This window comes from Mus musculus, chromosome 11, assembly GCF_000001635.26.
Source record: "Mus musculus strain C57BL/6J chromosome 11, GRCm38.p6 C57BL/6J".
In the NCBI taxonomy this organism is placed as follows: Eukaryota; Metazoa; Chordata; class Mammalia; order Rodentia; family Muridae; genus Mus; species Mus musculus.
The window spans coordinates 117,965,593-117,976,775 of NC_000077.6; the positions used below are offsets into that span (position 1 = coordinate 117,965,593).

Consider the following 11,183-nt stretch of genomic DNA (forward strand, 5'->3'; position numbering starts at 1 on the left):
AGTGTGGCCAGAAAGCCATTACCACCTGTCCCAGGGCCCCACTTGCTTTCCAGCCCTGTGTGGCGATCACCCCTCCCCCTTCATGCCATGACGTCTGTGATGCTTTGCTGACATCACCAGCCACTCTCAGGACCCCGAGTCTAGACTTTCTCGGAACACCTCCCTGCCAAGCAGCCCAGCCAGAGTGTGCGCTAATAGCTTGGAGCCTCTAACAGCTTCTGACCACAGCTCAGCCTGCTCCCTGCAAGCCCTTTGAAGCCAGCATTTCCTTCGCAAACTTGCTTTGCATATTCTGGTCAGAACTGAATCAGACGGCAGGAATTACCCATGTAACAATCTAGGTGGCTGTCACAGCTTGTCGGTGACAAAGGATTCATCGGATTCTACCTCAGAGCTGTGAGCAGGGACCCAAGAGGCTCAGCCATCCCCCTCCCCTCATTGAGAGTGAGCAGAAGAGAAAACCAGGGAAAGAAAGGCTCAAGTCACTTTTTTTTTTCATTAAAAAATAGTGCTCTTTTATTATAAATTACTGAAATGTTTCTTTTCTGAGTATAAATATAAATATATGTGCAAAGTCTGAGTTGAACTGGGATTTGGTTGAGTTTTTCAAGCATCTTCAGACAGCCTCGAAGGCCTGAGTGGGGAGAGGGGCGGGCTGGAGGTGGATTTTTATAAAAGTGATTGAGGCAAATTGTAAACATTATTCAAAACAGAGAGAAAAAAGCCACCCCAACACACAGCTGCCCCACCCAGCCCCATACCTGACTTCAGAAAACTTGTTTCTCCCCAACACAGGACCAGTTCCAGGTAATTGCATGGCTGCTGCATTCCCGTGAGGCCCCTGTGAGCGGCATGGGAAGGCTTCTCCATCACCTCCTGCCTCCCCCCAGGTGAGAAGGGAGGGCTGTGCAGGGCCTGGAGGCTCTCGGACCTACTGACCGAGAGATGACTAGGACTGGCCAATGTCTTCCCAGTGTTAACTCAGGAGTCTCCTGAGTGACTGGGTCTCTCCCCTGCAGCCACTTCCCCTGGCCTGTAGCCACCTGGGTGAATCCCTCAACTCTCTGCCTATTGGCTGTGTTTGGCTCCTTGTGTGCCAATCCCCATCCCTGGGACAGAGGGCATTTAAGGCGAGTCTCCTAGCCCCACATAGGAGAGACAAAGCAGAACCCTCCATCTGCTCCAGGGAAACCTGGGCTCCAAGATGGCTCATCTGTTGATCTGCCTCCCTTCGGTGTTGGAAAAGGCGGCCAGCTCACCAGCCTCATCTGTCTCCCTTCTAAATGCTACTGCCTCTTCACAACGGGGAGGGTTCTGGGGTGCAAGGGATCTGCGAGGTTTCATTAGCTGCCCCATGGAGAGGAGCCTGGCACCAGTATAGCTCTCTTCAGGTCACCCCTTGCCACTCTCCCCAGAGCCAGGAGCCACCACTCCTCACCTAGGTTGGGCAGTGGGAGTGGTTATTTCTTTGGCCAGCATAAAAACCCTTCACACACCCTTTTCTCTTCCATCCTTCCCCCAGGTGCCTGCTCTTGATCAAACCAAATCAAAGCGCAAACAAGTTCCAGCGGGAAAGTTTGAAGATTCCCCTTGCAGTTCTAAGTTCAACACTTGGAGGTGTCCCCACCTCCCTTGGGAAGCAGAGGGGGTGTGGAGGAAGGGGAGGGGAGAGTCCGCTTGTCAAAGGTATTGTCCCACCAGGCCAGGCCGGCTGGCTCCACTTGAAAGAAGCTGGAGCTGGGGGAGGGGGGAAAGCAGGTGGCAGCTCCCCCTCCCCTCAGACGAATTCCAGGTCCTGCCAGCTCTACTCTGCGGGAGTGGAGGGCCTGAGGAAGAAGCCAATCTGCCCCTGGCTCACTGGGAGCTACCGACCGTTGGGGCTGGATTTTTGTGCTTGTGCCATGTGCCTCGGAGGAGAGGCGACCGACCGACCCAGGCCCCCCTCTGACCCTTTTGCTCCTTAAAGTGGAGCATCATACTGATCCAGGAACTCCCGAATGGGTCCAGGCAGCTGGGTCACTTTCTCATAGGAGTCCAGGTGGCCGTTGACAGTCTTCCGACAAAGATGCTGGAGGGTGGCCACGTTGGAGGAGAGAGGTCGGCTCAGTACCAGCGGAATCTTCTCGCCCCCAGAATAGATGTAGTAAGCTCTCTTGGGGGTACTCCCGGGGAGTGCCTGGGCAGGTGGCTGCTCCGGAACTTCGGACGAGGGTTCCGTGGGTGGCAAAGAAAAGGAGGGGGTCCCTGGAGGCGGCATGTAGTGGTGCACCAGCTTGAGTACACAGTCGAAGCGGGGAACTGGCTGCGTGCTTCGGGGGTCACTCTGCAGCGAAAAGCTGCCCCCCTCACACTGGATGCGTAGGTTCTTGGTCCCCGACTGGGTCTTGACGCTCAACGTGAAGAAGTGGCGCTGGTCCGAGCTGTCGCGGATAAGAAAGGTGCCCGCGGGCTCGGCGCTGAGCAGCAGGTTCGCCTCGCCGCCGGTCACGGCGCTCCAGTAGAATCCGCTCTCCTGCAGCTTGCGCACGGCGTTCACCACCAGCTGGTACTCGCTTTTGGAGCTGAAGGTCTTGAGGCGCAGGCTGGTGTCCAGGGGGCGGCTCATCCCGGCGGCGGGAAACTTGCTGTGGGTGACCATGGCGCACGGAGCCAGCGTGGATCTGCGCGGCGGTGGCTGCAGCTGCTTCGCGGCCTCCGCACAGCGGCCGCTACCGCATCCCGGGGAGCTGCAGAGAGCAAAGCGTGAGGCGCGTGAGTGCCCGGAACCCTCCAGCGTGCCCGGCCCTCCAGCCTCCGCCTAGCGCCCGGGGCACCCCTTTGCCCCGCTTTAGACCGTGTCTCAGGCCCAGCCACCTCGCGGAACTCGACTGTCCTCGGTCACTGCCGGCCAACCCCAGACAGTCTCTTCCCCTGCCCGCCCTAGGAGGACGCCCAGAGAAAACTCGCGCGTGGAAGTTGGGTCTCCAGGAGCGCGGCCAGGATGGGGAGAGACACAAGAGCCCTAGGGACGCTCAGGGCGCCTCTCAGTCCGGTGTCCTCAGTGGCGAGGGCGAAAAAAGGGGGGTGCCAAACCCGAGATATGTGAGAGAGGGGACAGGAGAAACCCGAGGGCCCCAGTCTGAGTATGACGGGAATCAGGGATCTTCGGTTCTCATCCGCTCTGCCCCCTACCTCGTCCCCTCCCTACCGGGAATGACCCGGGAAGGGGAGGAGAAACCGGGAAAAGCTCCCGAGCTGGACCGAGGCCCCCACCCTTCCCCACACCGCGCCCCTCCTTCCTACCTAGTCCCGAAGCGAAATCTCCGGCCTTGGGGCTGCGCCTCCTATGGTCCCCGAGGCGAGGCGGCGGCCAGCAGTGGCTCGCGCTGCGCCCAGATGTTGGCAGCCGTGAAGTCTACAAAGGGGCTCCCCGTGCGTGCGCCCCCTCTGGCTTCGCTGCTCCCCGGGCCGATGAGGCGCACTCCTGGGCGAATCAGGCAAAGGACCTGGGCGAGGGACCTCGACGGAGAGCTGGGCCGGGAAGGGGGCGTCCGGGAGCCCGGAGAGACAGCGGTCGTAAGAGCAGGCGAGTGTAGAGTCAGAGTTAGAGCCGCCTCGGAGGCCGCGCGCGCGGGTATTTACCCGGCCAGTACGCCCCGCCCCCCGATTCCTGGAACTGCCCGGCCGGTCTTCTTGTAATGTTTAGTCACTACTCTGCACTGAAAGGCTGTGCGCGGAGGGCGAGGGAGGGGCCGCGGAGGGCGGGCTTGGAGCTGGGGCCTCCAGGACCCGCCGAGACTCACCGAGAGGGAGACAAAGCGCGGCGCGAGGCTGCCCGACCGGCGGGCGCGGCGCCAGCCTTGGCCGAGCGTTCCTGGCAGCGGCCCCTCCCCCGCGCGCTCCGCCCCCAACTTCTCATTCACACTTTCCCCCCCCTCCCTTCTAAGAAGGCTGGTTTCTGGCAGAGGCGGGGGCGTCGCGATGGGAGCGCGCGGGCAGTTCTAGGAGGCCAGCCGGGAGAGGCTCCCTCCTGGCACCCCTTCCCTTTCTTTTGATCCCCGCGGGGACGCTCCCCTCCCTCTGCACCCAGGCCACTCCGAGGTCCTCATGTACAGTTCCAAGCATCCCGTGCCAACCAAAAGGGACGTAGGACCATTCAGCCACCAGCCCACTGGGGACCTAGGAAGTGGAGGAGGGGGATGCGCGACATTTACCTGTAGACAGGTCCAAAAGATGAAGCTGTGAGATCCAGAAGTGGAGGAGACACTGACTTAGAAGCAGCTACCTGGCCTCAGCTCATCCGCCCATTGCCTGGTTCTTCGGTGACAGACGTGGGTGCTGATGTCCTTTGGGGAGTGGGGTGGGAGGAGCAGCTAACTACTACCTTATCACTCATCTGGGCCTCCCAACCTGCGTGGCGAACTGTGGGTCCGCCCAGGTACTCTCGGCGCGGTGGGGGAGCTAGAGGAAAGAAACCCTCATCCCATGCTCGTCCCCCGAGTCCACCAGAGGGCGCGCTGGAGTCTTGTAGGCGAGCCGAGTTTTGCTGTTTCCCAGGCTCTGTATAGAGAGAATAAGAGGTTGTGGGGCTCCTTATTCAAGAACAGGAGTGGGGAACCCAGAGAGAGAAGCCTCACTTCCCAGGACAGGGTCAAACCTGAGAAGGAATGTCGACTAGGAGGACTGTCCACAGAGCGTTGTAACGGGTTCAGCCACTGCCTGAAAGTCGCTGAGGTGTCAGAATGGACCCTCTCTTGCCTCTACGTTTTAAGGTGTCTGAACTTTCCCGATGGTGGGGTGGAGAGGGAGTATTGATAAGAGCAGGTGATTGAGGTGAAAGGTTGTTTACTCCTGGTCACGTGAGTATCTATAAAGGCCTAGTGTCGAGTTTTGCAACAGGCAGCAGGAAGTGGCAGCCACCTGAGAACCAGCTAAGTGACACACAGTGTCTGCTCTCAGTGGGCTTTCTGACCTGCCCTCTTGGATACCACAGGCTTCTTGTAACACCAGTAGGAGGGCAAACTGACTACACAGAGTAGCTTGGGCTAGGAGGGAGGGCTGCCTGCTTCCCTTCTGGCCCACTGTGTCCAATCTGCTCCACTGATGCTGAGGAACTAAGAGAGACCAGGGCAGGTGCACTGCCTCTCTGGACTCAGTCTTGTTATCTGTTAAATAGGGATGGGTGCCCATCTGTCCCCCGCCCCTGGCAATTCCAGTAGTCAAGAGGCTTAGGGGCCTTATTTAAAATATCTCACACTGGTCTGATGAGCAGATGCTCACAGATGGAGATCCCACAGGTGAGGCCCAGTCCTTGCCTTCGAGTCACTCTCAGGCTCCCCAAATGGATTCTCCCTTTCTCTGTGAACAAGCCCTCCTTGATCTCATTCAGGGAGTGTTCCCCAGCCACTGCCTTGACCGTATGCTTCTGAGCCGAGGGCAGTGGAGGACAGGGAGGACTCTTAGGAAATAGCCCTGGAGTTAATGGATGGGAAAGTGCTTTGTAAATTACAATGCTCTGCCACGAGTCAAGTTCATTCATCCATTCCACAAACCCTGACTTCGTGCCTGGCTCTGTCAGGCCTCGGGTGCAGCGCTGGGGCGGCAGAGCTGCGGGGCAAAACCCACAGTGGGGAAGAGGCTGTGGGCCATGAGCAAGGACTAGTCATGATTGTGACCCAGTGAGACACTGTGATAGCTTCTTAAGTAAGAGAGGGAAGTCAGGGGCTGGATTGCTGGCTCAGCAGTTAAGAACACCTGCTGCACTTCTGGAAGACGGGGGGGGGGGGGGGGGGTGTTGGTGCCAGGACCTATGTAGGATGGGTCACAACTGTTGTAACCCCAGTCCTAAGCCACCCCAGGCCTCCAAGGGAATCTGTACTCATGTGCACCCCCCATACACACACACACACACACACATATACAGAATTAAAATAAATCTTGGTCCCTGTGATGGTAGCACACACCTTTAGTATTCCAGAAGCAAAGCAAGCAGATCTTTGTGAGTTCAAGGGCAGCCTATACCCTATATACATTAAATAGATAAGTGAATTTAGCCGGGCGTGGTGGCGCACGCCTTTAATCCCAGCACTCAGGAGGCAGAGGCAGGTGGATCTCTGAGTTCGAGGCCAGGCTGGTCTACAAAGTGAGTTCCAGGACAACCAGGGCTATACAGAGAAACCCTGTCTCAAAAATCCAAAAAAAAAAAAAAAAAAAAAAAAGATAAGTGAATTTGAGAGAGGGGAAGGGGAAGAAATGGTGTTAGAGCTAGCCTGGCTGGAGAGGCTTTTTTTTTTTTTTTTTTTTTTTGAAGACGTTCTGATAGATGATGCTTAGGAGAGCCTTCCCTCTGCAGGGCCAGCAGGGAGCTCCACCCAGAGCAAAACTGGAGGATGTGGGGCTGTTTGAAGAGGAGAGGTGGGACAGGACCAGCAGGTGTTCTTCTGCTCTCTCAGGCTGCTGTGGCCTGAGATGGGTGGGTAAGCTGGGTGTCATGCATGCTTTTAGGAACCTCAGCTGTTCTGTGGCTCCACTGCTCAGTGACTCTGTGATGTCACTGTGTGTTAGCTGACCTGATGAGAATGCCTCCCCTGTGTTGCTGTGGGGACTAAGGTGCTTAGCACAGTACCTTTGAGGCTTCAGATGTTGCCCACTTTCTAGAATGCTTGCCTAGCATGCAGGAAGTCCTAGGCTCCATCCTCAGTTCCTGCCTCCTATTTCCCAAGTAGGGTTTCACTGTGTAGTCCTAGCTGTCATGGAACTGGCTCTGTAGACAAAGCTAGCTTGAAACTCCTGCCTCCACCTACCTCCACCCCCTTCAACCAGGGATTAAAGGCGTGAAGCACCACACCTGGCTCAACTACTTTAGATATTGAAGATTTTTTCCAGGCTCTGTAGAGAGGCGTTGAGGTGGATTTTAGGTGACCAGGTCTTTTCATAATGGCTGCCTGCCTTGGGAAAAGCTGAGATAAGACCCAGCAGTGAGAGCCCAGAACAAAGAAAATTCCTTCCATGTGTAGGCTTTGAAGACAAACAGCTCTGAGCTTAGAGGGGAAGGGGCTCTGAGCTTAGAGAAGGGGCTGAGTTTAGCGGCCTAGTGAAGGCCCTATATAGGGCCTAAGATCATAATTCAGAAAGCTAATCTTCTCATCCCGCCCAACCTTTTGAAGGGTATGAGCTAGGACTTTAAAAGCTTAAGGAAGATGTTAAATAGGGTATAAGGCCTGGCTGATCTCTACAAGGTCAGCCTCCCAGATCTAACCCGCTTAGAATTCAAACTGGCTCAGGTCTCTAATCCCTGAGATCAAAAGGTAGAGGCAGGAGGACCAGAAGTTCAAGGTCATCTGAACCTACGGAATTTGAGGCCAGTCTAAGCTTTGTGAGGCTCTTTCTCAAACAAGACAAACAACCCCCCACCCCCACCCCACACACACACCAGGGGCTGGAGAGAGGACTCAGTGGTTGAGAGCATTGACTGCTCTTACAGAGGATCCAGCTTCAATTCCCAGCACCCACATAAAGGCGAACAAATGTCTGTAACTCTAGCTCCAGGCAATCTGACGTCCTTTTTTTTGGCCTCTACAGGTACCAGGTATGTACATGCTGCATGCAGGCAAAACACGTACACATATAGAGTAAAGACATGCAAAATGAAAACCAAAAAAACCCACAACGCCATATCAGGATGAAGCCAAGTATCTCCTTTCCAGCCACCAACCTTGATGCGATGATGAATGGCAACTTTGTACTTTCTCTGAGAGGTGCATGACCACAGATGTGGCATGCTCTTGGGGAAGAGTGGAAGGGTGTGTGGTCTGATTAACAAACAAGGTTTTCCTGTGGAGTAAGTTTCGTGACCCAGGACAGAGTGTGTCTGCTGTTGAGCCAGGGGCAGGCATCCCTGTTACAGACCAGGGAGAACGGTTGAGAGGAGGCACAAGTCTGTTAGGGATGTTCTCAGCTTGGTTACTGAAAGAAGAAAAAAGGAGAGGAGAAAGATTTCTGAACTGTCCGACACTTTTGTGCGCCATAGTTGGAGCCCAAAAAAGCTTACAGAATCTGGAAACTTTTCAATCTGTCTAAAGACAATTTCCACCAATCAGAAACAAAGGAAGCAGGAAAGCCCAGACCAAAGCACCTAAGGTTGTGTGTCCTGTTACTCCCGTGTCCTGCAACACAAACGTTGATGCATTGCACTGAGACCAACGAGGAGGCTCTGAAACCTTTGGCCAAGAGAATGAAGGGAGCCAAAGAAAAACACCAGGAGCTGATTGCCAAGAGACAGATGTAGGCTGTCCTTGCTGAGTGATTCTACTGCAAAGCCTGAGTCCAGTGAAAAATAAATCACTAATAGTAACAAATGAATATCTGGACTTGACAAGAAAAACAAAACCCCAGACAGGTAAATTAACAGAAGCTTCAGGGGGGAGTGCAGCGCTCCTCAGCTCGGGTTGATAAGCACCTTCTCTTTACAACTAGGCGTTGAAGCTACCACGCTCATCAAAGTTTTTTGACCTCCTGTTCAGTGGGAACCCTCAAGGAAGAGCTTGGATTTATTGTGCTTTTTTCTGTATATTTTGGACGTTTTATTGCTTTAAGATTACGGGAATATGTGTGTGCCTACGTGTGGGTATGTGCACAGGCGCATCTGGTGGCCTGGATCTGGGGGCCTCAGGTCATTGTGAGCAGGGATGGCTCTTAACCCATTCAGCCCTGGGTTTATTTCCTTTGTAAGCCTGGAGCCTGCTGCATAGGAGATCCTCAGCGAGTCGTAAGGCCGGCTTCTGGAGACTTCTGTTTTTTTTTTTTTTACCAGTCTTGGATGCACAGCCAGCTTCTCAAGTTGTTGGTTTCTGGAGCCTCTGTGTGGAGGGCCTAGATGTTGTGGCTTCTGGGAAGCCCCAGGGATGGCTTACTGGAGATTATTATTACACTGCTAATCTGAAGGCAAACAGCCTGGAAAAGTGGGAGGAGACTGGTTAGCAGGGCACGTTTCCAGGGACCCACTTTAAGACAAGGACTTGAACTGAGAGATGACAAGCCCAAGGACAGAGCTTAAACCCTGTTTGCAGTTTGCATCCCCTCTTATCTGCTGGGTTGCTGAGGCGGGGAAAGGTCCAGCTATCTAGGTCTGGACCCTTAGCTCCACCTAACCTTTTCCCGTCTAAAGGATTGGGAGGCTACCACCTTCTGCTAATCTCTCCGTCTGTCCGTCGCAGAACTTGGATGCATTCAGAATCCCGTTTCCAGGCAAAGGTGCGGGGTCATAAACATAATAAAGATAAGCGTTCCCAACAGAGAGGAAGAGCCCTGTGGTTTCAGCTGCCAGCCTGTGGCAAGTAACATCTGCTGAGCTCATCCTCTGGGCCCAGAGAGGAAGGAATGCTGGTGCGCAGGCAGGCAGGCAGGCAGCAATGGTGAGGCTTGGTGGCCCCGGCTGGGTGCCATAGCTACCCTGGGCTCAGATGCTAACATTGCTGTTCTTGGTGACCAGATCTGCAGCCTGAGGGTTGCAAGCCTTGCCTCAGCACATGACCTTGGGAAGGACCAAGTTCTGGGCCTCTCTGTCTTCAAAGCTATTGGAGTTGGTTTATGTGTGACATTGACCATTGTTTTCCTGTGCTAGCTTGTCACCCAAACCTGGGAATACAAGCTGGGAATCTAGATGCCCTGAAACTTAGTCTAGTGTGGATCAGGGGGTCTGCATCTCTCTTACCCCCCTTAGAAAGTGATGCAGAAAGCCTGTCCCTTCTTTGTCCCATGAAGCTACAGAGAGTCTCCCCTCCAGCCCAGGCCTTTGCCATGGTTCCCTGCCCCTCACCCCGTCTCTGTGTATGTGTGTGTGTGTGTGTCTGTCTCTCTCCTTTTCTGCCCTCCAGGACTGCTTGAGGAGCAATCTGGGACTCGAGATGAGCCAGTCACAGATAACCTCTCTCATTCGAGGAGAAGAACTCGGGGTCATATATCAAGTTGACCCCGATTTCTTCTTTTCCGGTTGCTAACAATCTCACGGGGTGGAGGAGTCTGGGACAATGGCCTGCGGCCGGGAAGCTGCATTCCCGTTGGCAGGCCTTTGTTGCAAGCAGGAGGGGCCTCTAACTAATGAAAAGGCTTGAGGGTCGGATGTCTATGGGGCGGCAGCTAAAGAGTCTTTTCAAGTTTGACATTCCAGGCCCGGCTGGCCTCTGGCGTTTCCCAGAAAACTCAGAGGAAGGGAAGAAAAAGAAAACACTTCACCAACCCACCGCCCACTCGCTCAAATCCTCACGTCTCAGATTCCTGGTGCCCTCCAGGGACTGGGTTGGCCTGAGAGCCAGGACCCCTGCCCTGGGGGCCATTCCTCTGCCCACAGAAGCCTCGAAGGGGTGGCAGTGGGGTGGGGGTGGGTAATGGGTTATGTGTGGGTGGGTGCTGGAGGAGGGGTCAGAGAGAAATGTAATGGGTCGCCTCTGAGAGAAGAGTTTCTTCCTGCTCATTGAAGTTCACAAATTCTGAGTTGGTGGTAGAGGGTGTGGAAAGTCAGCTTCCAGCGTTTGTCCAGCCATCCCACCCTCCAAACAGTACACCCCACTCTGTCCAGGGCTGCCTGCGGTGGGAAGCACCCACAAGGCCAAGCTGGCGCTGGGTCGGGGAACAGACAGCAGGGCAGCTGGGCAGTTCTGGGAAGCCAGGCTGCGGTGAGCCATCTGGGTTGCAATGCAAATGAGGCCTGGCCACTTGCCGAGAGCAGAAGTGGCTGTACCCAAGGAGGAGAGCCCAGCCCGGGAGGAAGCACCTCCTGAGAGGCCAGGGATGGAGGAGGGCCAGGTGACGGCTGCTTTTCTGCTCTGTGCACTAGAAGGTTGGGGCCCTGGGCTCTAGGGACTGGTGTTCCTCACCTGAATGCACCTGCAGCATCTGTCTCCCCCTCCCCTTCTGTAGGTGAGTATCAGGTTTCCTCAGGAGTCCCTGTGCTCTAAGAAGGTATTAGTATGCAGTTAGTCTCCCACTGAAAACTCAAGGCAAGTTCAAAGTAGACCCGTCTGCCTCCCGCAGCCTCAAGCTCCTCAGGGGGTGAGTGGGTCAGGAGTGAGGGTGGGGCTCTCCCCCAAGGACCCAAGGGAGGGAGCGAGAGAGATCTTGACGTAGCTTCCCCACCCTGCCTCATTTGGGTGTTGCTTTGGAGTTTTAGTATATTGTTTATTTGTATCTATGCACAAGTGTCTATT

The 11,183-nt window shown here is 54.9% G+C and overlaps 1 protein-coding gene across 3 annotated transcripts; it reads right to left on the bottom strand.

Annotated features, from left to right (window-relative positions):
* Window positions 1-486: 486 nt before the first annotated feature.
* Window positions 487-4,744, bottom strand: Socs3 (suppressor of cytokine signaling 3). 3 transcript variants are annotated; one of them, XM_011248707.3, is made up of 4 exons: window positions 4,637-4,744; window positions 4,194-4,539; window positions 3,283-3,510; window positions 487-2,726 (listed from the first exon to the last, which is right to left on the bottom strand). In XM_011248707.3, exon 4 carries the CDS (start codon window positions 2,636-2,638, stop codon window positions 1,961-1,963), a length of 678 nt encoding a protein of 225 aa, XP_011247009.1. In that variant the 5' UTR covers window positions 2,639-2,726; window positions 3,283-3,510; window positions 4,194-4,539; window positions 4,637-4,744; the 3' UTR covers window positions 487-1,960. The 3 variants fall into 3 exon arrangements, with proteins under 3 accessions (XP_011247009.1, XP_030101369.1, NP_031733.1); XM_030245509.1 differs by having other exon boundaries at window positions 3,283-4,539; NM_007707.3 differs by lacking the exons at window positions 4,194-4,539; window positions 4,637-4,744 and having other exon boundaries at window positions 3,283-3,774.
* Window positions 4,745-11,183: the final 6,439 nt, after the last annotated feature.